General features: G+C 41.8%; 1 protein-coding gene across 2 annotated transcripts in view; it reads left to right on the top strand.

Moving 5' to 3' along the window:
- Positions 1-25,933, top strand: part of SEMA5A (semaphorin 5A) — a 524,772-nt gene that overhangs the window by 208,948 nt on the left and 289,891 nt on the right. For both annotated transcript variants that reach the window (XM_037799396.1, XM_037799395.1), the window contains 2 exons: positions 6,204-6,303; positions 23,393-23,438. In XM_037799396.1, the coding sequence (XP_037655324.1) occupies positions 6,204-6,303; positions 23,393-23,438 (146 nt within the window). The remainder of the gene's footprint in view (positions 1-6,203; positions 6,304-23,392; positions 23,439-25,933) is intronic.

The raw sequence follows: 25,933 nt of genomic DNA, 5'->3' as shown, positions 1-25,933 counted from the left end.
ACCCCAGATCGGGCATTTTTAGGACTGTGTCTTGTTCCCCTACAGAGCTGAGTAGCCTAGGCTGCTTAGGGACCCAGCAGCTATTCTGCTCTGTCTACCCCACCCCCACCTTCTCATTCCAGATTGTTCTTGCCAATAAAGCAGATAGGGCTTGATCATTGCCATTTTCTTTTCTCACACTTATTTAGAGACAATTGGGTCATAAAACCTAATGAGTGAAAATCATTCATGTTTTCTCCAGAAGCCCCTAAATGTTTCCTAACAGTTACAAACTGTTGCTTTTCTCTAGTCCAATGATGAGTGGGTGGCAATTTCATTAAATGTAGATATGGATGGGAGTGAACTCACTTTCAATGTCAAGAAGTCCTTGACTTTTCTTTCTTCCTGTTACTTTCCAGATGGTCCACTGCGCTGGAAGCTAAATGTGGGGAGTACTGCAGTTTATTATTATGGAAGAATGGCTCCAAACACCAGCTCCAAAAGGAGGCTGGATGGGTTTGAATCTTAACTAGCTGTTCACCTAGTAGCTTCCTCACCTGTAACAGCCAGGTGTGAGAAATACAGGCCTCAGTATAGTGAAGTGCATAGAGCAGCACCTGACATAGGGTATGTACTATTTGAATGTTAGCTCTTTTTGAGCTGCTTTATAAATAACCATATTATTAAGAATATTATTTCAGTGTACAGTTGTAGGGGTAGATTACACTAAAACATAATGTCATGAGAATTAGGTTTAGGCTTTGATTTGCAATTTTAGCTCTGTGCTCCTGTAGCTTCAACCTTTGACTGCTGTCCCCCACCTCCACCCAGTACAGCCTGGGGGCTCAGTTTCCAAAGTAGTTACAAGTCCCCCATAGAACTGCTTTCTTGGCTTCTTAATTCAGGGTTGAGGGAGTGAGGGATGCAAACTGGAGCTGCCCAGAGCCCCTTATTCTCCCTGGGGGTTTTCACTGCTTGGTGGTTGCAGAGGGGACAGGCTCGTTTCTGTTCCGCAGGCTCCAACCACGGATTCCAGTTTTGGGAATGAGTGTCATGTTTTGGACAAGTGCACTTCATCAACAGCGGGATCTCCCTGTAATTCCTATCTCCCAGTCTCTGCCCTAGTTTGCTAAGGCTGCCGTAACAAAGGACCGTGGACCAGTTGGCGCAAACAACAGAAATGTATCGTTTCGGTTCTGGAGGCTAAGTCTGAAATCAAGCTGTGAGCAGGCTGGTGCTTCCCCGTAAGTCTGTCGGGGGCTGGTGTTGGCTCTCAAGCATCCACAGCTCACCCTCTGCCTTTGCCACATGGTGGCTCGCCCTCTGTCTCTGGATCTGTCATTTGTGTCCCTCTCCAGGGTTCCTCTCCTTATAAGATGCCGCCATATTGGATTAGGGCCCATCTCCTTCTCGTCTTAGCTAACAACACCTTCAAGATCCTGTTTACACATGAGTTCAAATCACACCTTCAAGATCTGTTTATATGAGTTCTAATTCACAGGACCAGGGCTTAGGACTTGAACATGTCTTTTTGCGGGGACAGAATTCAGCCATAAAGGCTCTAAAAGTTTTCTTGGTTTGCAGCCTTGTTATCCTGGATATCTTTAGAGTGTTTTTTTTTTTTTTTTTCTTTTTAATAACTTTTACCCCTTTTTTCTTTTCTTTTTCTTCTTCTTTTTTTTTTTTTTTTGCCACTATTTTAAATCTAACCTCATCCCTAGTTTATATTTTCCAATTACTTTGAACTAAATTTATTAATATTTATGTACTGATAATTTTTATTCTAGTAAATGTTTCTTGAAACTGTAAGACTGGGTTCTTTTACAATGGCAGTGTTACACTTTCGCTACAAAGTGATCGTATGGGAGCTTATGCAGTAAGAGAGGGAAAGAAAGATCAGTGCATCTGATTTTGCAAGAGAAAGTCATTGCTGGAGGCCATATTTAAATTATGATGTTTGTTTAAAGAATGAATTAGGTAGGATGATTCATATCAGATATTCCAAATTTCCCATAAAGTTTTCAAAATTATATATTAATTAGAAATTACAGGTTTTCCGGTTAATACTGAACTTCCAAACCCCAATCACTTGGCTGCCATATTTAAGTTCTTTTTCATCATATAGTTATTTTAGCAAGGTAGAGGCAAAGAAGTCGAGCCCATTATTTGGGGAAAAGAGCACGTGCTAGGAAAGATAACGTTATTGAAAATCATGTCCCCTCCAGTCACTGTGTGCGGCGTGCCCTCCCTGCTCCTCTCACCCTCCCTGGCTTTTCTTGGACACGTGGAGCACATCTTTGTCATCCACCTGCTTCGACTCTCCTTCCTCTCTTGCCTTACTTGATCTTGCCCTTTCCTAGCTCTTCTATATCCTGACCTTTTCATTTTCTGATTCCTTAGGAAGTAGCATCATAATTTCTTTCTGCTGTTACTGAAACCCGTTAATGCGATGCTGAATCGTGCCGGTAGATTTTCTGATGTTCGTCTTGTTGAGCCATGCTTGTGCTTCTGGGCTAAACCCTATATGCATGCACCCACAAAATGCTTTGTGTGTGTGTGTGTGTGTGTGTGTGTGTGTGATTTGCTATCACATTGTATTTCCTTGAGCATTTTTCAGCCACGTTTTTAAATGAGGTTGGCCTGTGATTTTCCTTTCTCATAATGTCCTCATCCAGCCTTAATATCAAGTTTATCAAGAGTGTAGTAGCCTAATGTGAGTTAGGAAGCCTTTTCTCTTTTTTCTATTCTCTTAAATAATTTGTATGCGATGTGTTCTTTAAGGACTTGGAAATCTTTTTGAGTCTGCTCTCTTTTTTGACATAGTGTACTTGAGAGTGCGGTCGGGGTTACTGCTTCTAGGGGGAGTGGCGGCCGGTAGCCGAGCCCTCAGCTCTCGGGGCTGCTTAAAGGGTACCGGCGGCGGGGGCTCTTTCCCGGAGGCGAGGGCGAGGCGGAGGACGTGGCCAGGGTCCTCGGCGAGAGGCGTGCAAGGTGTGGAGGGCGGCGATAAGGACAAAAAACACTCTTCATCCAGTAGGAGTATGCGCCAAAGAGCTTTATTCAGGGGTGATTACAGGTTATATAGGCTGGTAAGAGGGGCAGGGCTGGAAAGGAGGTGAAGTAGCCTAAAATGGCAATATTGAAGGGAGAGGGGCTAGGATTGGTTCTGAGAGGACGCAGGAGCCGTTGCAACGGGCGGGGGTTGTTTTGGCCACGGTGCATGCGCACTGGCGGTGGCAGGAGTGGCCTTGGCACAAGGGAGTATGTGGGTAAGATAAGGAAGTGGGGAAAGGGCAGTTGGGAGAAAGGCGGTTTCCTCCGGCAAGCCTCCCCTGCCAGTGGCATTTTGGGTGAGGAAAAGGGAGCTGCCTTGACCTCGCTCCTCAGGCTCGGGGGGGCTGCAGAGGGCACTCACGCCCGTACCTACTACCCTCCCCAGGGGGTGATCAGGTCCCCTGGCCCAGGCCTGGTAAGTCGAGGCACAAGCTCAGTCCCCGCATGAGAGTTTATTGTATATTTTTTTGGCTTGTAATGTAATAACAAAGGAGTATAATAAAAATATGTTAAAAGGTTTTTAAGCCTAGGAGACTGTGTGTATATTTATAAAGAAGAGAGGAAGGGACTTGTAAGGTAGGAGGTGTTGTAGGACTAGAGAGGTAATTTAGGGAGGGGGCTCAGGAGGGAAGGGGTGGGGCTGAAGGCAGATGGGTCTGGTCTTTGCAAAGCGGACTGAGCATCATTTTTCTGACCTTATATGGGGAATTGAGAGGACAGGGATTGATGCAGGCATATTTTCAGTTAGAGAGGTTGGAAGGTCCGGAAACTTTCTTCCAAGGACCACATAATATGGAGTGAGATAGGATAACATGTAATATGAAAGCCATGATAGGCAGAACTTTCAGAGAAATGTACAGGAACATCACTAGGAAGAGAGCTTGTAGATTACCCAACTTCAATCCAGTGCCAAAACCATGAAAATAGTTCTATTGGGGAAGCCCATTAGAATTTTAAATAAAGAAAATCAAGCAGTGTTTGCAAAACCATATATGCCTTTCACTCATTGTTCCTCCTGAATGTGGCTCCTTTTGTCACGTGAATGTCTTCTAGGAGGTAGTGTAACTGCCCTCCTGGAAGCTCGGTTGCTCAGTACAGGATCCTAAACGTGGAATCTGTCTCTATTCTGGTCCATGTTGGCTGCCTCTTCTAATTCTTCTCACTCCTGTCTATAGTATTTTCTTTAATGTGTCAAGTCATTGCTTGAAAACCATTCAAAGCCTGTAATCACATATGAGATCCCATGCAGACTTTTAGACCTGTAAGTGAATTTTCCAACAGGTGATATTTAATCACATCTTTCATCTTTCTTCCCCATAAGTTTCTTATGTTGCCATTGCTGTTTCCATTCTCCCTTCCTTTGTTCCTTCTTTTCTTTCCTTTTTAACTCTCCCTCTCTTGAATCCACTTACTCATGCTCACGCTTTCATTCCATCCACGTATCACTGTCTGCCGCAGTAGTGGCTCTGTGTTCTGTGCTCTCGGGGCTCAGTGAACAAGGCCCGTGGAAGGAGCTTGGGGTTCTGTCATTGCAGGAGCACAGGGAAGGACCAGGGCACCCGGGGGTGCAGACAAGCAATGCCTGTTAGGGCCGTCGGGGACCCCATGGTCTTCCCCCATTGCTGTCTTGCTTCCTTCCTCAGTGGCACGCCAGTCCTCTGAGTCTCTGGTCAAATCTTTCCCTTTGTTTCACCTGAGTCCCCAGTTCGCTCTTCTTTCTCTGTGTGGATATTTTCTTTAACCCTATAAATACTTTGTATTAACAGATACCATTTTTAAAGAATTTATTGGTGTGATCTCCCTAAAGAAATCATAAACTCCTGGAAGATCACTCCTCACTGACTTCTCTTACTCCAGGGCCGTGAACATATTTGCTATAAACATTTTGATTGAATTGACTTGCATATGAAAGGCACACATTTATATAAACTACTGAAAGGAATCATGATATGTCATACACATTAAAATTTCAAAAACCAAATTCAGGCCTGTATATAGCTCAACCCTGGTTTCCTTTAAGTGGGAAAGAGCTTTCAGTTCATGGCACTTTTTTTCCTCAATAACTGATAGTAGGGAAGTGACAAATTTATTATGCAGAGTAGGTCCTTGAAAATAATTCATCAAAGCCACTTCTACAGGACACGTTACGGGACATAGGTGTAGCCCCACATTAGAGCTGTTAGCACTGGTATTTATTGAAAGGGATTGGTCCCTGTGCTACATACTTTTTCCTCAAAACAATCTCTATTGATTTGGCAGTTGTCTCCTCCCTATTTAAAGTCAGCGTGCTGTAACTCACAATACTAAATACAAGGAGAAATAGATATCTGCATGGTTAATTGTCAAGGATAATAAGGGGCCACACAACTGATGAGTAACTCGCTGAATAGTTTTTTGGTGCCAAAAATGAGCTAATGAAAATTGCAAAAATGGCTCGTGAAACAACATTCCATCCCTCTTCAACGCTGTCATTTCATAGTAGCCTGACTCGACACTGGAGGCCTTTAGTAGGGGTTATCCGTGCTTGTAAAAGAAACCTGTTTCTAAAGAGTGGCTAATCTCTGATTTCCGTTAGAACAAAATGCATATTAGGCCAATAGATAACCGTGGATGTCTCATCTAGAAGGGACTGAATGTGTCGAACAAGTCTAATCCTGAGGCCAAAATAGACATCCAAAGGGCAAGGAAATGGAATGTCTCCTTTGAAAGAAGGCAGAGGTTGCTCATACACTTTGCTCTTGCTTCCAAGGAGGGCTTCCCTGATGGTTCAAAGTCTTTGTTTCTTTCCAGGCAAGTTGCACAGGATATGGCCTTGTGTGCATTCACTATTTCTCTGGTGAATCCTGTGAATGCTATACTATTTTCTGCTCAGTCCAGAGATGGGAGGAAAATGCACACCTGGCTCATAAATCATAACTCAGCATTGATGCCTCCTGGCTCGCCCTTTCTTGGGTGGCTGCCACCTATGTTTTACATGTTCTCAATGTGGATGATGGGACATCTGGGGGAAACCCCAGTAGCTCCTGAGCGATTTCATCAGGGAGCTTCAAACTCCCTCTGAAATGTGATGTTTGCTACGTGATGTGCGCTGTCTGTGCTCCCGGGAGGAAAAAAAAAAATCATTCATTTTTCTCTTTTTTATGTATTTATTTATTTTTTTTTCCATTTAGAAATTGTCCCCTGGTTACGGGAGTTCAGAGCGAAGAATGCTGTGGATTTCTCGCAGTTAACATTTGACCCAGGACAGAAAGAACTTATTGTAGGAGCAAGGTGAGAGATCTTATGTTTTGCCACCACCAATCTTTTCAGACTTCACTTTCTATCCATGTCAGTAACCATGAGCTTCTCTCATGGATGAGAAGATGAGTGCTGGGAAATGTTGTTTCTTCAAAGAATGAGATATAGCATGTGTCATACGTGTTTTACCAATAATATGATGTTTGTTGCTACTTATAGCACACATTTTTGTTGACTCCTCACTGTTCTGACATGAATTAACTCAATTGTACATCTCGTCAAATCTGAGAGGTAGATATTGTCAACATCCCTACTTTACAGATGAGGAAACTGAAGCAGAACATGTTAAATATGTTGCCTCGGGGCATTCCCCAAAAGATGGACCCAGATTTCACACCCAGGCAGTCTGACTCCAGAACCCAAGTTCTTTACTTCTCACTCCATTCTTGAGTACAATTCTAGCAGTCAAGAGACCTTGTCTTGCAGTCCAGGGCCCATGGTTATCTTTCTTTGTGACCTCAATTGGGCCATTCACCAGTGAATTGAGAATTCAAACAAGCCACCATCACCCTCTCTCTCTGTTTCTTAAGGATGCGTGTTCCTGTGCAGGTGAACCCTTGGCATCCCTGTCTGAAGGTGGAGGCCCCCAGACCACAATCCAAAGGGATTTGAGATTTCCCACTCATACTCACCATCACTTCCTTAGAAAATGTGCCTTAGCCCCACATTCAAATCACGTCCGCCATCCATGTGTTTTGAGAATGATGTATATAAATCACTTTATGTCCATCTCTTAGGAAAAATGAATTAAGCATAGAAAAAGTCGTCATTTGTGGATTCGTGATCTTCTGGAGTCTAAGAAGACACTTTGGTTGGTGGAGCACTCATGCTTCTTCCTGTCACATTTACTAGGTTATAAAACATGCCCTTTCAGCTTTCTTGGTGAACGGGTTACACACTTCCCATGGACCTCCGTGAAGGTAAACCAGGCTCAGGCTCAGGCACTCGAGACAAACATTTAGCAGTTTCTAGAATAATTGTCTGTGCTCTCAGTTCTTAAGGCACCCTTGTGCACCCTCCCAGCTCAGGCACACATTATGATTTCAGGTTTTAATTTTACATGAACAGAGAGAAATCTGCTTGCTTTATGGCACTGAACCATTCACCATGCATTTCTTTTGAGTTGCTGAATCGACAGTGATTGTGGGTTGGGGCTGCTTGGTGGACTTTTCCCTACTTTAGCCTTTTGGGAATATGTGGGGATCTCTCATGCTGGCTTCCCTCCAGTTCCATCACTTGGAGCCTTTTCTTGCAGAGATTTTAACTGGGTCTCTGGCTGCCACTTTTACTCCTGCCCTTATGCCACAGCCAGAGTTGTTTTTTAATGCTCCCTGTTTGTAGTTCCCGTTGGATAAATCCTGGTTCTTTGGCACCACCCACCAGACCCTCTGCAGTGTGACCCCGCATCTCTTACAGGCTCATTGCTTCCCATTCTCGAGTAGTCCAGGTTTGTGGAATTATCTGCATTGCTCACAACCATAAAATGTGCTCTTTCTTGCCTCCGTGATTTGGTAATCCTTCTCCTGTTTCTGGAAGCTGGCTCCCATCCCCTCCCTCCCAAATCCATCTTCTTGGTCACCCCCTGCTCCAGTGTAAAGACTGGGATCACACCCTCCATTGGTTCTGGGCTGCTGCCTTCCCTGCCCCACAGGGTCCTGCTGGCTCACCTGGCACCCACCTGCAACACTACACTTCTGCACTTGCACATGTTGCATTATTTATTGACGGGTGTCGCCCCTTTGCAAACGGCGACTTGGCAGACACTAGGGGACATGCCTGTCTTCCCCATTTTTTTTTTTTTGTATCCCTAAAACAGAGCACAGTGTCTTCTCCCTGGTAGTAGTGTAAAGATATCTGTGGATTGCTCAGATTTATTTCCAGGATTTGATTTGTGTATATACCCCTGTGCGTCCATGAGGACAACTTAAGGGAAAGGGGCGGATTTCGTCCAGATACCTACAGTGAGGCAAGGCCAGGAGGGGTGGCAGGCTCTATACTATGCAGCTCACCCTTAGGGAAAATGAGCTGTCACCTTGAGCCAAGGGGTAGGGCCCCCCCACTGAACATGCTTGTGAGGGCGGGAGATAGGTACAAATGTGACATGAGCTGGTATTCTGCACCCCTTATTCAATTTGGAAGAGCTTCTGGGAAAGGTTTTCTTTGAGCGCTTCTCAGAAAACTCAGGACCGACAAGCTGGCATCAAATATAATCTGTGGGGCCTGGTCTTTGGTCAATGTCCTGAGGTTCTCCTAAGAAATACGGGAGCCGCTGCATCTTGGGAATCATGAAGAGATGTCTCCAGGTCCTTTCAGACCAGTGGCAGAGCCTGGAAACTGCTCCCAGGGAGCAGCAGTCCCTGAAAGTCAACATCTCTCTCATCTCCCCGCATCCCCTCCAAGCCACCCCGGGGTCGGCCTAGCGGGTTGTACAGCGTGGCAGTCGGCACTGCATAGGGGTCCCAGATTTAGCCAATTAAAAATACAGTCTGCCCAGTTAAATTGGAATGTCAGAAAAAAAAAAAGAATGCTTTTTTATCATAAGTTTGTCTCAAACATCTGTTGACTCCAGGCATATGTAGGCTGTATTTTCTATTCTAGAACAGTGCACGGTTCAGTTCAGACATGCAGGAACTTTAAGGAAGAGGGGAATGGACTGGACTCGCTACCTGAGTGATCTTGTTGAGTAAATTTCTGAGTCTTGTCTTTCTCGTCTTTAAAACTAATAGGACAATTTCTGCCCCTTTCAGCTCTCGTGAGGATTCAATGAAACCATCCACACAACCCGACAGCGTTAGGGAAGATTGCAGTGATATGGTGCCGTTCAGCGTATGTGTGAATACGTGTTTCAGGCAAACATTATTGAGGGAGGAGAACAGGAAATTTACCTAGTAAACGTGGTGGAATTAAGAGTACCAAATGTTTGAGAGGAAGTAAGCCAGTTATAAAACTTGAAAAATAACCCAGCCCTCAGATTCCTGGTTGGAAGGAGCTGGCTTGGTAAGAGAAGTTGAGATAACAGGTGTATGTTTCAGAAATCACTAATGATTTAAAAATAGGAACAGTGGAAAGATAAAATTATATGTACATATATATGTTTAGTTTTTCATAGTTTGCGCTAGGGATTGTGAAGCTGGTTTGTTGGATGGCTTCACTTTACACAGTGATATTTTGTGTTCTTGATACTGAATTCAGTTAAAGATTCTTCACATTGTTCGCTAAAAGAAGTTCATTTGTTCTGCGAAAGAAAAGCCTGTTGTATGTGATGTTGGGGATTGCATCATGTCCCCCACAGAAAAGGCATGTTTGGGTCCCAACCTCTGGTCCTGTGACTGTGAACCCATTTGTAAGTAGGACCTTTGAAGATGTTATTAGTGAAGGTGCCTGTTCCGGTTTGCTAATGCTGCTGGAATGCAAAATACCAGAAATGGATTGGCTTTTATAAAAGGGGGTTTATTTGGTTACACAGTTACAGTCTTAAGACCATAAAGTGTCCAAGGTAACACATCAGCAATCGGGTACCTTCACCGGAGGATGGCCAATGGTGTCCGGAAAACCTCTGTTAGCTGGGAAGGCACATGGCTGTCGTCTGCTCCGGAGTTCTGGTATCAAAATGATTTTCTCCCAGGATGTTTCTCTCTAGGCTGCAGTTCCTCAAAAATGCTACTCTTAGTTGCTCTTGGAGTGTTTGTCCTCTCTTAGCTTCTCTGGAGCAAGAGTCTGCTTTCAATGGCCATCTTCAAACTGTCTCTCATCTGCAGCTCCTCTCTCAGCTCCTGTGTGTTCTTCAAAGTGTCCCTCTTGGCTGTAGCAAGCTCGTTCCTTCTGTCTGAGCTTATATACTGCTCCAGTGAACTAATCCAGGCCCACCCTGAATGGGCAGGGCCACACCTCCATGGAAATTATCCGATGAAAGTTCTTGCCCACAGCTGAGTGATCACATCTCCACGGAAACATCCAATCAAAAGCCTCCAACCCAATCAACACCATTATGTTTCCTGCCCACACAAGACTGCATCAAAGATAACAGCATTTTGGGGGACATATTACATCCAAACCAGCACAGTGCCTGAGCTGAATGATGGGGGGCATTGATCCAATAAGGCCACAGTCATTATAAGCAAAGGAAATTAGAAACAGAGGAGAAGCCATGGGGAGCAGCCAGAAGCTGAAAGTCAGGGTACCCAGGTGAGACAGGAAGAGGTGCCGCCATGTGCATTGCCATGTGATGGAGAAGCCAAGGGCCCAAGGACTGCAGCAGCCAGCCTGAGAATGGCACACACAGTCACTGGGGAGAATGCATCACCTTGTTGACATCTCACTTTTGGGTTCCTGTTACCCTCAAAACCATGAATCAATACATTCCCATTTTTTAAGCAAACCCATTTTCTAATATTTGTTTTAGCAGCCAAAAGACCAAAACAGGTGATTGGTGACTTTGTAGCCTCAGGAAGTACTTACATCTGAATTCATGCAAATTCTGGAAGGTTCCTCTAAAGCCACCAGTTCTAAGATGCACATTATCTTTCATATTATTCTAAACTCATTGAATCATACCCTTTTCCACCCAAGCATCATTAAAAATTAATAATGTTTGTCTTTTCAATGATGAAACTTATGCATTCTCGTTTTAGGAAATGTGAAAAGTATAGTCAAGCATAAAGAAAAACAAAAGAGTTTCAGAGATAATCACAGTAGGCATTTTCAGTTATTGCCCTGCATTATTTGATTTATTATTATTTATGCTCCTGAGATAATATTGCTGAATGGTATGTATGCTTCTTTGGGGGAAGGAGAAAAAACCTTCTAAAAGCATTTTTCATGACATTAAAAAATAATGAAAATGATAGAACATGCTATGGTGTGTAGTTTTCGTAGAGATAATTATAAAGTAATGATAGTAATAATACTTCCCAAACCTCATACAAGAGTAAGTTTTGCTGTAGATAGAATTGTAATGATAGATGCAAGAGAGGGCAATTGCATTGTTATTTTCCAAGCGGGTTTGTTTGCTTTAGTATATCCAATTCACTTTAGGGTTGTCAAGTGATTCTTTACTCAATCACTCTGATACGGATTCTGGGCTGAATTTGAATAGTTGTTCCTGATGGCAACTGGAAAAAGTTGGTTTTACTTTCACATCCAACTTGGTCCTCACAAGGTGCAATGTTTTAGCAGTGGTGAGGGCTTTCACAAATTAGCCGTGTTTTTATAAAGCATAAGCGGTGAAGTGGTTAGGACAAAAAGGGTTTCTCATCAAAGATTCTGTGACTTGGACACACCGTGCGGCACACGTTGGGATGGTCTTGGTGGCTGTTTAGGTACTTTTCTTTCCAAATTGGATTTTCTGATTGAAAACATTTTTTTAAAGACTAGCTCAGTTTTGGGAATGTGAATTCCCTTCAGTTATTTGTTTCTTGGACTTGCAGGTGTTCTCCCCCTATAACTTCGTTTCTGCTTATCTTACTCTTCTCTACTTTACAAGCTTGCATGTGGTATAAATATGTATAAATATGTAAATTGAAGGGCAGGGTCTTGCAGCCTTTGATATTTTATAAGAACGTTGGCCCGTACCCTGTCACACAAGCACCCGGGGGCCACCCGCCCATCTGCCCATGACTGTGGTGACAGATGGACGCCCACAGTGGTCATACTTTGGTCATTTAATAATCATAATTGATGGCCAATAGGATGATTTATGTCCTTTGCAGGGTTTGATTTTAATTCTGTTAAAATTACACCACAAAATGGGGGCATTCTAGAGTGACCACGGCAGGGGCAAGGGGGCATGAGTGTCCTCACAGCTAACCCAGAGTGAAGATCGGCCCACGGCTCAGGCCTTCCATGAAAGCTCACGGCTCCCCATCGCAATCAGGAGACTGTTTCTGTACATCAGAAGATATTGCTGTATATATGTCGATGCATCAAATAGTATAGATATCCGATCAGAATATGTATAATTTCAAAACAACAGCAACCATAAACCAAACTAACACCTGAGTTCTGTGAAGGGAAGGCTTGGTCCTTTTCACAGCCACAACAGACTGTTATGTTAAAAAAAATTTAGTGTATCACTTGGAACCATTTATTTTGCCCATAGTTTGAATCTATATAAAACTTAAATTGAAAGGTCAGATTAACATGCTTTTGTGGTGCTAGTGCTGTATTTGCTTTAGATAGTCAAAACACGTATCTCCATAAGAGCACATTGAATAAATGGGAAGAATTCCATTTAATTAGAATGAGCTTCTCCTTGCAAAACGGTTTTGATATTGGTTCTAAGCATAGGGGCCAGATTGTAGATTCACAGGACATTTATTTCTTTTAAAAATGACCAATATAATTCTTTTGGTTTTGGTGGTTATAGTTCTCTCTTTTTACTTTATAATTTTGCCTTCAGATTAATCTGTTGGAAGCAATATGCAATTAAATGGAATACTGGAGATTTTTTTGAGATCATTGATTCTGCTTCCAGTATCCACAACTTCTTTCCATTTTCCAAAGGATAGATAGTTTGTACATGTTTACACAGTTGAAAGTAACTCGTGCTGAGTGGAATGAATCAGTAATCAGGAGTGAATCCAAAAAGCATTAGAATCCCATCTTGCAAGGAAAGCCATAGTGATGATGATGGTTTATATTAATTGTGAGATAAGAAAAGTAGCTGGTGATGAAAAGAAGGAAGGCACTTGTCTTTTCATTCCTTCCCTTCTTTTTTACCCCATCCCATCTCAAATCTTTTTTAACTACACTTTATGGTTTAAATATTTCTCTTCTCTATCGCTCTCCTTCTCAGAGTTGACACTCAATTCATAGAGGTGTGTTTTTCCTCCTAAGAGTCTCTTTGCTTGTCTTCGTCCTTCTTATGTGTATTTTCCCCTTTCTTCCAACTGGCCTTCTTCAGTAATTAACCTCATCTATATTAAAAAGTCCCCACTGTGTCTGCTGGCCTTGCTGTCTTTTAACATTTGCCAAGCATCAGTGTACATAAAGTAGCACTTGGGGCATTCATGCAAAATTAAGATTCCTTTGCTCCCCACTCCCAACTTTGCTGATTCACGGGGCTAGAATGTGGCCCAGGGATGTGTGCTTTGAATAGACAGGGGGGTCTAAAGACATCCTTTTAGCAGAGACTTCTTTTAAATGAATGAATGAATGAATTTTAGCGTGGTTATACACATACACACTTAAAATTTCCCACTTTAACCTTTTTAAGTTTACAGTTAAGTGGTACTAATTACATTTACAATGTTGTGCTGCCATCAACACCACCCATTACCCACTTTCACATCACCCCAGGCAGCAGCTCTGGGCCTATTCAGTAATAACTTCCATTCCTCCATCCTGGTAATCTCTCTCTTTTCTGTCTCTGTAACTTCGCTCATTCCTGATATTTCATGTAAGTGGGATCATCCAAATCATCCAATATTTGTCCTTTTGTGTCTGGCTTATTTCACTCAGTGTAATGTTTTCACAGTTCATGTATGTTGTAGCATGTATCTGAATGTCAGTCCTTTTTGTGGCTGAATAATAGAGATAGAATTCTTTTAGCCATCTAGTTCCCACACTACTGTAAAAAAATAAATAACCTCTATACTTTCTTCCCTGCTTGAGCTTGGGGAAGGTAAGCTTAGCAGAACAGTTGTTATTTGTTTAGTTATAAACCTCTATATTCCTACTTTTCCAGGATTCCATGAATGAGCTAACAGAGAGGTGTAATAAAAATTCATCAGCCTCTTTACCTTTAGTTTGTGTGTGTGTGTATGTGCTAAAATTTTTGAGTATTTCTGTAACCAGATGTAGGTCAATGGTTTCATTCTATAACATTTCAAAATTATGCCACAATTAATAAAAGTAAATAGTGAAATGATCACTGTATTTTGATTCTCATCTGATGATATCCCAATATGTGTTAGCCTTTCTCATGGTCATTGTCAAAACATTCTACATGAGTCGGAGCTGGAAAGTACCCAGTTTATCATTCGTATGTAAACAGAAGCTGTCAGTGATTAATCAAACTCAACCACATTTTTTTGTTTAAATGTTTATTTCTTTGCTCTCCCCTCCCCACATATGGACAGAAATTGTAAATTGATTAATACTGTTGAACTGATGAATAAATGGAGCCAGAAAGAAAATATGTTTGAGAACCAAGAGCCTTTCCCTGGTTACTCCCACATGGGCCCCATCAGAATTTATTAGCTTGTGTAGTTATTCTTTCATGACTCTTCATTGGTCAAATATTTATTGAATCTATTTTATGCCAGGAAGTGTCTTAGGCATCGGGAAAACACAGAGGCAGCACATTCTATACCTGAACACCTTAGGCAGGGTTTGGCCAGCTGCAGCCCCTGCTCGTCTCCTGGCTTATAAATAAAGTTTTATTGAAACACAGCCACACCCACTCATTTAGACATTGTCTATAGCTGCCAAACAGCTACAACAGCAGAGATAAATAATTATGATGGAGACTGCAAAGGTGAACAGATTTATTGTCTATCCCTTTATGAGAAATGGGCCTTCCAGTTGGGTCTCCAAGATGAGATAGTTTCACAGGCAGAAGGGAGCTGTTCTGGTTTGCTAATACTGCTGTTATGCAAAATACCAGAAACGGATTGGCTTTTATAAAGGGGGTTTATTTGATTACAAAGTTACAGTCCTAAGGCCATAAAGTGTCCAAGGTAAGGCATCAACAATAGGGTACCTTCACTGGAGAAAGGCCATTGGCATCCGGGAAACCTCTGTTGTCTGGGAAGGCAAGTGGCTGGTGTCTCCTGTTCCCAGGTTACATTTCAAAATGGCGTTCTTCAAAATGTCAGTGTCAACTTCCAACAGCCATCTTCAAAATGTCTCTCTCAGCTGCAGCTGCTCTCTATGTTCCTTCTGTTTGTCAGCTCCTTTATATGGCTCCAGTGATCTAATTCAGACCCACCCTGAATGGAAATTATCCAATCAAAGGTCTTGCCCACAGTTGATTGAGTCACACCTCCATGGAAACACTCAATCAATAGATTCTAACCTAATCAATACTAATATGTCTTCCCCAACAAGATTGCATCAAAGATAATGGCATTTTGGGGGACATAATACATCCAAACTGGCACAGGAGCCTTCCTGAGGGAACTGGCAGGGGCAGTGAGAGATGATGATGAGGGTGAAAGCGCTGAGCTTCACCTCACCTGTTGGCGACTCAGAGGGGGCAATAACTAGAAGTGAGAATAGTGTATCAGGTGGGTTGGATTGTAAAGTTGGACTCATCCTCAGGACGAGTGATTCCAGTCTGGGTGGTGATGAACGTCCCCTGAGACAACTTTCAAGAATGTTGGTGCCCAGGCCTCACTCTGGGTCATCTGCATTCAATTTTCTGGAAGTAATGCCAGAATCTATGTTTAAAAAAAACCTCTCCAAAAACCTGCTGGCCAGGCAGAGAGCCTTTGCTGAAGGCATTGAGGAGTGGAGGAGTTTTCAAAGCCACATGGTTACATGCTCAGCTTTGCTTTAGGAGGATAACTCTCTCTATTGAAGCAGAATGTGCTAGAGTTTGGAGAGTTTGGAGGTACGGACAGCATTTGGGGGCGGGGATAGTGGAAATGGAGATGGGAAGCTAGATATCTATCCAAGCAACATTTGGCAGTGATGGACAGATAACAGAACGGGTGGCTGGAGAAGGTCCAAGATGAGTTCAGCAAGATTGGAGACGATGGCATTTGTCTGGGACTTAGCATATGGGAGATTGAGCTGAGATTCTTTGATTATTTGAAGGCATGTTAAAAAAAGAGGTCTCAGATTGTATGCTGTGTATCTAAACCATAAAAATAATTTTATATGGAGATAACTCAAAGGGTCAACATTCCTAGGAAAGCACAGGTTAAAAGAATCATAGGAGTAGTCACTTGGTATTTTAAAAAAAATGAACATTATATTTAGTAACTGAATAATGGAAGGGTGCAAATCAAATTCCTAGTGGCCCTGCAAAAGCAGCAGTCAAAAATGAAGTTTAGTGTAATAAATCATCATCCAGAACAAAGCACTTAGAGATTTGCAAGTAATATGTATAGCTCAAATAAAATTTAAATTATCAGTGTGATTATAATGATACTGATTAATAACTTTGGTCCTAAATATGCTTATGGGAAAAGGTTGCTCTGATTTTATATTTCTGACATTTTCTTAATTATCATGTGCCATCTTTGCTATTTCATTCTCCTTCCTAAGAAAAAGGGGCTGTCCGTCTACCACTTGCCCTTTTATCTTGGCAATTAAACATACAAGACTGCTGTTAAAACCATAAGATCTTGGTCTTGATGTATTCGTTGAAACATTCCTAATGACCAAGAATTTTAAGGGGTTTGAAATACTCTTTTGGGATTAGGGCATTGACTAAGCCAGTAGGATTCTGGAAGCGTGAGTACTGTACACAGAAGGTAACAAAAACAAAAAAAAAAATCAGATATTTTAAAAATTTTCCTAGTTCAAAGAACTTGTCTTTATTAATTTAGGAGGCAGGTAGGAAAAATTCTGGCTGAGGAAGTAGCTAACAATTTGGCCGTGTTTATCACCATATTTAAAAATGTATCTGCAAAATGAATAAAAAACAACATTCATAAACCTGTTTAAAAAGTGCATGAAAAAGATACTTTTACAAGGGTTATGCCTACCAAAAAAAAAAAAATGGTCCTAGAATTTGATTTTGATTGGCCAGAATAATGAAATGTCTTTGAAGTACGAACTACAGGTAGGTTGGCAAACTACATGAGTTGGCTGCATGATTAGATTAAATCTTCATATTCTTTAAAGTTATTGATAGGATTGAGATGTTAAGTATTTACATTTAGCTAATCAAGATAATTTTTATAAAAAGTGTTTTGTGCTAAATGGAATATAGTTAATACTTTTCTGTAGCTTCAAAGCCATAATATTTTTATCTTCGAGTCTATTGATGAGACTGATATTTTGGGGCACCATAGAGGATTTCACTGTTTAAAGCTCTGTGCCGGTTAGATATGGACAACAGTTTGGATAGAGCCTTGTGGTGAATAAAAATCATAGAATGAAGCTGGGGTAGGTTTTCCTGAGAGTAACTTTCCACTTGATATCCGTGTCACACTTATCTGACTGGTGCTGGTTTATCTGATGTGTATGTGTTGCCTTCAGCTTGTTTCGTGATCAACCTTGGTCTTTTATTAAACAACAACAAAATTTCTTTATCACCATCATTAAAAAAGTTTTTGATGGTTTTACTTGCTTTTCTGCTTTCTCTTCGTGTAAAATGCAAGTCTACCTTTCTTAATTATTCTATCTTCTACTCAGTTATAAGCAAGCCTCTAGCCTACATGTTCAATCAGTACTTGGAATGTTTTTCTTTGATTTTATAGTCCTATTCATCAGAGACCAATTGAGTTAGTCTAAGAGAATGTCACTTTAAAACACCTGTGTCTTTCATAATTAATGGAGGTCAGAGTTAAGTTTTATGGTATTCTGGATAAAATGAGTCATTTAGTTAATATGCTCATGATGGCTCAACCTTTTCTTTAATGCAAGCTGAATTTTATTACTTTACACGAAGACACAAATGAACTTCATTTATTAAGGCCCATGCTGCTCCCTAAGAGAATATATTATTGTGCTTAGTGATTTGTGGCTAATAGGCCTCTGGGGATGCTATGGGATGCAGAAATGACTTATTCAGTTCTAGAGTCAATAAGAAATAAACTCTGGTGAAGAGGGAGAGAACACAATCAGAAATCTAATGGTGAAAAGATGAATGGCTTCAAAATTGTCAGGTTGCGTTTGCCAAATTTAATGGCATTGTGATTTGAATTATTCAATTCATTGTTTCTCAGTACTCTTCATATATTATTATTCCTAAAAGTAATATAGTTTTTATAGTTGAATGTGCAGTGTTAAATCTTATTCTAAGACATTTGAGAAAAAAAAAATCAGTCCCTACCAAGGGAAGAAAAACTCATTTTTATTTACTTTAGCCATAAATCTGAACCTTACGGCTTGGTAACTTCTCAATTTGTGCTTCTGTAATGAGAGGAGAAGAATGAAAACATAGAACAGCTCCCCTAAGCTGCGCAAATAATACAGTCTAAGAATCAAATTTCCTAACCTCTGACCCCAGGGTTTTCCCCCTGAAGAATGGCGATATTCCTTATTACTGCCCATTTACATCTACGGGGGTTAGGAGATGAATGAGACCACTTAACTGCTTTGTGTTGCTTGAAGCTTTGCCCTGTTTGAGAAACTGACCCTGTGTGAAACGTTGAGTTAGCATTCCCGGGTGGCTGGATGCCATGAGCGTCGCTCCTTCATGTTGGAAAGGTTGGTGGCCTTTCTCATGAGCCTCACATCTACTGCTCTCGCTCCTCTGTGCTCTCGCAGTTGCAAGATAAAGTGGTTGCCTCTTCTGCAGTGCCCTGGGGACCCTCTGCTTGCAGGGGACCGTACATCTTACTTTACTGTGTGAAGGCCCAACATCTGGGAAGATCAATTTTTTATTCCCTTTAGAAGATTTTCTTTCTTTTCATAACCTTTAACTTCAGAGGTCAATGACCTAAACTGTGATGGATCAAGTTGTCTGGGGAGATTTCAAGTCCCTCTTGTTGCTAGCTGGATTGGAATTTTTCCTACAGCAAAAATGCACTTGGAGTTGCACTTGAAGATAGGGCTTTGACAATAGTGGAATCCACACTGTGCTTTATCACATTCTTCGTTTCCAGGGAAGTAATTAAGGGATTCCACAAATGTTTCATTTAAGTTTGTTTTTAAAATACTTTTTAAATAGTTGAAAATTGTAATAGATAAAATGAACACTTGAAATTACAACTTGCTAACAGAGAAAGTTCCAGCAATGCATTAAACTGCCTGCTGGTGCTTTGCATGGGTCACATTCATTTCTTAAGCAAATATCTAAAAGCACCTACTAAAACACTAAAAATAAACAAAACAAAACAGCAACAAAAAAATATAAACTGTCAACCAACGTGATTATAGAAATTAAATGGATGTTGAAGCTATGCTAGACTGTAGCTAGCTGCTATAACTCCACTGGTTTTTTTTGATTAACAAGTAAATTTATCCCAATAAAAATTATCTTAACTATTTTATAAGACATTATATGTACCTCTCATTACAGAAGTACATTTGGGTTTCATATAAGATTATTTGGGGATATAGTACTTAATTACAAAAACAAAAACCTTTGAAAAGAATATGTCAGGAATTTATTGAAATTTTTCATGATAAAAAGTTTTTCTTTTGGTGACCATGTATTTATCTAAATGTGTTGGGCATTGCATATATCTAAACAGTTATAGTCTTTTAGGAGTTTGTGTTCTTTGAATGTTCTGACAGATTGCCTAGTTTAGTGCTCTCATTTCATAAGTGAAATAAGCTAACCCTCTTTAGAATAAGTATGGACATGCAGTTTCAGGAAGAATTCACATGAAATAATGAGGGTGAAAAAGATATCTTTGAATCAGCCAGACCATTCTCTCAATGGGTTGACATATGTCACAGCCAGATAACTGTTCCAGAGGTAAGGATTGATGGACTAGGATCAAAAGCTTGTCATTAGCAGTGCTGAGGCTTGTACCTGCCTTAAAATGATTTTTAAATGTGGCTGTGAATGAACTCTAAAAACCTAGTACTTTGTGTGTGCATATGTTTGTGTGTGCATGCTTGGGGGTGTTTGGTGTAGGAATTTGTGAGGCCGTGTGCAGTAGGGCAAGGGCCACCAAGGTGAGACGTGATGTTTCTCATCGCAGAACTGTTTCCACATCCTTATAATCTTGGACATAATACTGCACCTCTTAATTTGTGTGTTCCCATGTTCAAATTGGGGACTATAAACTCTTCAATGACAACTTAGCTCTTTAATTATTGGATTCTATGGTTTTCTTAGATTAAAAAACTAGGGAATAGGTTAAAATATCAGCAACTTGCATCCTGTGACCTGGAAATACTAACTAAAGGGAAATTTCAGAGCCTGTTTGGTTCTCAGTTAGGTGTGGGCACAGTGAGGGCAGTGGTAGTGATGGATATCATAATCACTGTGGGATTTTCCCCAGTTTGCAGGGCCTCATCTCTGCACCCTACTTTCACCGTTGGAATGCCTCTGCCATATTGATCTGTTAATCTGCTGAGATGGTTGGGGGAGCACCCTGGTTCTCAGCTGCTTAGAAAAGGAGAGAGAGATGGTTGAAACCCACTGGTAGTGGTGGAGACAGGGTGACGGAAGGAGCTCTACAGAGTGTTGGCACCTGAGAGGCAGAAAAAGTATGACAATATGGCACAGTTTCATTCTAAACCAGTGTCTTCCATACAGAAAACACCAGAAAACTGGATCTAGAGTTTGTATAGAATGATAGTGATACCTCCTCCAAGCCCCTACCCCAAGAGAGGGGCTCTGAACTTTCCTTCCAGCTGTCCATTGAGGGAGCTCTTCAGAGAGAGCTAATGTCCTCTTTGCACTATGGCAGGAGGGCACGTCCAGCTCCTCCTCTGTGTGTGAGAGCTTCCTTTCTAGACTGTTCCCAGAGATACATACTGTAGTGCATGTGTGTGTGTGTGTGAGAGAGAGAGAGAGAGACAGAGAGAGAGAGGCACATACACACACATATATGGACTTTAGAACACCAACACTCTCGGTGATCCATTGACTGAAAATATGAATGGTTTCTTTTATTGGGAATATTTACAGAAAAAGGTCTTTCTTATAATAGTGGGCTGGCAAAGAGTGGGATGACTGGGTCCCAGAATCAATTATGAGATAAAGAGAGTTGTCTTTTATAATCCCAATAGTGCCACCACTATCCTTACCATCAACACCCCCAAATACCTGAACAAACAAATAATTGTTCATTGTCGGAGGGCAGAAACACCCTTCGACTCTCTGAGCAGTGGAAAATATGATGTGAATTTCAATGTGCCTGGGAGATTTTAATATTTTTCATACAATATCTAAAAGTAGTTACTATTAATTGAGCGCTACCAATTTCTGTCTGATAGACCCCAATCTAAGTGCTTTCTGTGGGTTAACTCATTAAATCTCACAACAGCCCTGGGAGGTAAGTATGATTATTAAATCCATTTTGCAGGTGAGAAAATCAAAGCAAAGTGCAGTGAGCTCCCTTCTCAAGGTTGTGTGGTGGCAGAGCCCTGGCTTTTGCACAAGTACTCCTAACCCCCAGAGAGCACTGCCTTCTGCAGTGCGAAAGGAAGTGAAGGGAAGGAGCTGGACTGACCGTGGGGTCCTGGGGCAGAGGTTGTACCGTGCCCAGCATTTGCCTCTGGTGCACCTACACAGGCCCCTTGTCAGAAGTTCTGTCTGTGAGTGTGCGAGGGTTTCTGACTTCCCCTTGCAGAGGTGTGCCCCCTTTCTCTCCACCATCAAGTGGGAGCTCAGCAAATCTTCAGGTGCTGGCGAGTCTCCAGTGGCCCGTATCTTGGCAGCTTGTCTGTAGTCTTCCATGCATGCCCTGAGTTCACTTTCCTTCCCCTTCTGCACAGCATTTCTGTTGGAAATCTTGGATATGCTGGAGTCTGATGAAACAAAAATAGTCTTTGGCAATACCCACCTTTCGTCAAAGGCATCTTTAGTCTGGTTTGGCATAGAGGGCTATGGCTCAACTGTAATCAAAAGAAGGGCCGTTTTCTCCAGAAGGTTTTCATGGTAGGGGTGGCATGTGCTGCCCTTTGTTTGCTTCTGGAAGCCTCTGTGGCAGTATTTCAGTGGCTAAATGGGAGTGTCAGAGAGAGTCAGGTGAAGAGACCATTATATAATTTGGGAGGCAGTTTTCCCTGAGTCAGGATGGCAAAAATCTGTGTGGGGGATATATTGTGAGTAAACCGAGCGGCTGGAGTGGGGAGTGCTGATGCTTGGAGCCATCCCACAAGTGAACTCCGTGCCCTTTCCCCTCCAGCAGCGATGAACAAGTACCATAATGCTTTGCTCTCCCCACTCCCATCCCCAGTGATCGGGTGTTTCTCGGGCCTCTCAAGGATTCACCCTTGGCCTGGCGTGGCTGTCACTCTTCACTCCTGCTGGCAGTGTGTGTCCCACCTCCACATTTTTTCCTTCCCCACACTGTGGTGGTGAGAACAATCTACTTTTGTTTTCCTAGTGTTGGGGAAATGTTGTTCTCTTAGTGCCATGGAAGGAATCTTGGACCAACCCATTAGGACCGCATCCTCTGCTTCTCCAAGACCCTTCCCATAGCCACACTTGCTTTTCAGGAGATGCCACTGCCTTGCTCAGTGCTGCCCCAGCTGTCCCGCTTCTCATCTACATGTCAGTAAGGTCTCCCCATTGGAGCTGGTGCCAAAGTGTCACACAAGGAAGGTCAAGAAGTTGTTTCTAAAAGCTACAGCATTATACTTCAAAGCATAAAGTAAATACTGTTCATTTTTTTTCCAGTGCCCTGCTGATCTTTATTACGTATTTCACTGCTCTTCCCCTTTATTGTTGAAAATGGATAGTTTCCTTTTGTTCAGATTTCCCGTTTCATAGTTGGGCAGCCTGTGCTGATTCTCTTTCAGATCCCTGATGGTATCTGCTTCCTTTAGGCCGTCAGACAAGTTGATGCTTCTGCCCTCCTCTGTATTCAATTCATCCAACAAATTCTTAGACTATTGCTTAATTCAAAATCTCTGCACTGCTGTAATTATAATACCTGTTGGATGTAGGTGAACAGTAAAGATGATGACTCAGGAGGAATGGGTTTATATTGGCTTACTTGAGTTGAACGTGGGTTCAGAATCCAATGTCTGTGTCCTTTTACCTATTCGACATAGATCAAGAGAGCCTGTTACTAACTTAGTGAAACTAAATGCACACACACACACACACACACACACACACACACACACCTTATTCCTAATTTGCCTCACTTCTCCCAGACGTGCATCTGTTGACACACAGAATGCCTCTTTGTGCTGGGAGGTCCAAGAAAAATTGTGCTGCATGCCTTCATAGCAGGAGGATGCTTTGGAATTTGTGATTTTTATAAACTATTATATGAATCTATTAAAAATAAAACTATCTTTTTGTATTTTGTAGAAACTACCTCTTCAGGTTACAGCTTGAGGATCTGTCTCTGATTCAGGTAGGTGCAATTTATTTTTGTCACGCTTCCATTTTGCATCCCAGTTAGCTCAGTGTTGGAGGAGATGCAGACGGATGGATGTGAAGGTGTTAGTCAGGGTAGAACAGGGCTTCCTTTCCCCAGATGATAGACAATTCAAGGGAATTTCCTTAATGTCTGAAAGTGCCCCTTTCTTCCCCCAGTTAAAGTAATCATTGATTCCTTAGCTGATGCATTTGACCCTCCTATTCTTGTAAAACCAATCTTCTTTGAAAAGCATCTTTGCTTTTCCTTTATCATTTAGAATGAAATAAATATGCATAGGTGGGTTAAAAACCACATGTAGCAAAGAATAAATAACAGCAGATGAATCTGCAACTTTCCTGCTTCTGTTCCTACAGTTTGAAGAAGGAGCCTGAGATCCTTATGCTTGAAAGCAGGATTTGCTTTAGAGGCAGATCTGAATCACAAAGACCTACTCAGTACCCCCCCCCCCCCACCCACCATACACACACACACTGGTTTGGCCTTCAGGGTGTCTTGGGGAAGTAGAGGATTACAGCAGTTTCTCAAAAAGATCCTGGAATTTCCCCATAGAGCATGCCAGAGTCCTTGAGATGTGTGTACTTTGGAAAAAGTTCCTCACCCAATTTTAATATTACCCTCATACGCTAGAGGTTTAAGAAGTGATTGAAGAGATGTTAATGTTATTTCCTTCTCCTTGTAATGCTATTATTTATGAACAGTCCAGAATCTTCAGAGTTAGAGTTTGATATTGATCCACCAGGGTCTTAATATAAGCCAGTCCTTCCCAGGAAAGCTGATACTGGTACGAAAAAGCTACGGCTTTGAAGATAGATCCAGATTTGTGATCCAGTTCTATGAGGATCCTGTGAGAGCTTAGTTTGCCGATGTAGGACCAAAGGAAGAAGATAGTGGTCTTCTGAATGGTGACTCTGGAAACAGAGCCCTGATAACAGATATCAGACATTACTGTACCACTGGTGTGAAGCAATCAGCTCTCCTCTTTGCATTCCCTGGCTGTGTGACTGCTCTGGAGACCACTGTTTACTTCGAGTGGAGAAAGAGAAAGCTGGCAGTTCTTCAAACAGGCTGTTTGCTCTTATGTGTCTTCAGGAAAGAGGGCTTGATGAGTTCATGAATATTTTATTTTAATTTAAATTACTATTTCCAAGCTTAACAAAATGGACTGGGCACACTTTTTAGCAAAGGGCATTACTGGTGTTACAGCATGTGCTGTCCAATAGAAACAAAATGCCAACCCCTAGGCAATTTAAGGTTTCCTGGTGGACGTGCTAAAAAAGGTAAGAAAAGAAACAAGTGAAACTATTTTTATTAGTATATTTTACTTAACTCGATATATCCAAAATATTAGCACTTCATCATACAATCATTAAAAGAAATTAAGGTTTTTTCATTCTTCTTTTTTTTGTGTTTGTTTGGTATGAAGTCTTCAAAATCCAGAACAGTCCAGAATGTATTTTATACTTCTGCACATCTCAATTTGGCCTAGCTACATTTCCTGCAAGTGTGCAGTTGCCAAATGTGGCTAGTGAAAAAGCTGGGTGTCTTAGTTTTCCAGGCTGTTATGACAAATGCCACACACTGGGTTGGCTTGAACAAGAAGCATTTGTTAGCTCACAGTTTCAGAGGCTGCAAGTCCAGAATCAAGCTGTCACCTTGGCCATGGTTTATCCCCAAAATGTCGTGTTCAGGTGCTGGCTGACTACAATCCTTGGGCTTCCTTGGCTTGCATCTCTGCCCCCTGTCCCATGGCCATCCCTCTCTCCTTGTGTCTGCACTTCTGGTTTCTGCAGACTGCTGGCTTCTCCCAGTGGTTTCCTCTAACTTCTGGCTACAGTTTTCTTCTCTGTCTAAGGCCTCCAGTGATATGGATAATGACTCCCTCTTGTTCAGTTGGGCCACACTTGGACTGAAAATGATACCTCCAAAAAGTCCTATTTACACATGATTTCACACTCACAGGAATGTGGATTGAGATGAAGAACATGCCTTTTCTTGGGGGTGGGAGGGGGGGGCCTGATTCCGACTACCACCATGAGCTTTTGTGGGGTGGCTTCAGTATGAGAAAATCCACCATGAGGTCAAAATGCCCGATAACCCTGATGCTGGGAACAATTTGGAACTACAATCAACAGAATCACAATTCCAGAGTCCCTTTTTGTTTTGCCAAGCAGAAGCTTGTCTCCCTCGTGAGCTTGAGACACCTCTAGTAGAGCTTCTCAAACGTTAAATATTTGAGCTGGGATTGGGATAGAATTACTGTTTCCCTGAATGTGCATTATTTGTTTGAGGTAACTTTCTTGACATCACTTGTGGTGGTTTGAAGCTGTGAGTACCCCAGAAAATACATATTCTTAAAGTTAATCCGTTCCTGTAGGTGTGCGAACATTGTAAGTAGGACCTTCTGACAAGCCTACTTTAGTTAAGGTGTGTCCCACCTCAATCAGGATGGGTCTTATTCCTCTTGCTAG

The sequence above is a fragment of the Choloepus didactylus genome, chromosome 11 (assembly GCF_015220235.1).
Source record: "Choloepus didactylus isolate mChoDid1 chromosome 11, mChoDid1.pri, whole genome shotgun sequence".
NCBI classification, from domain to species: Eukaryota; Metazoa; Chordata; class Mammalia; order Pilosa; family Megalonychidae; genus Choloepus; species Choloepus didactylus.
The sequence above is the reverse complement of the archived record's forward strand: the minus strand, read 5'-3'. Positions and strand labels throughout refer to the sequence as shown.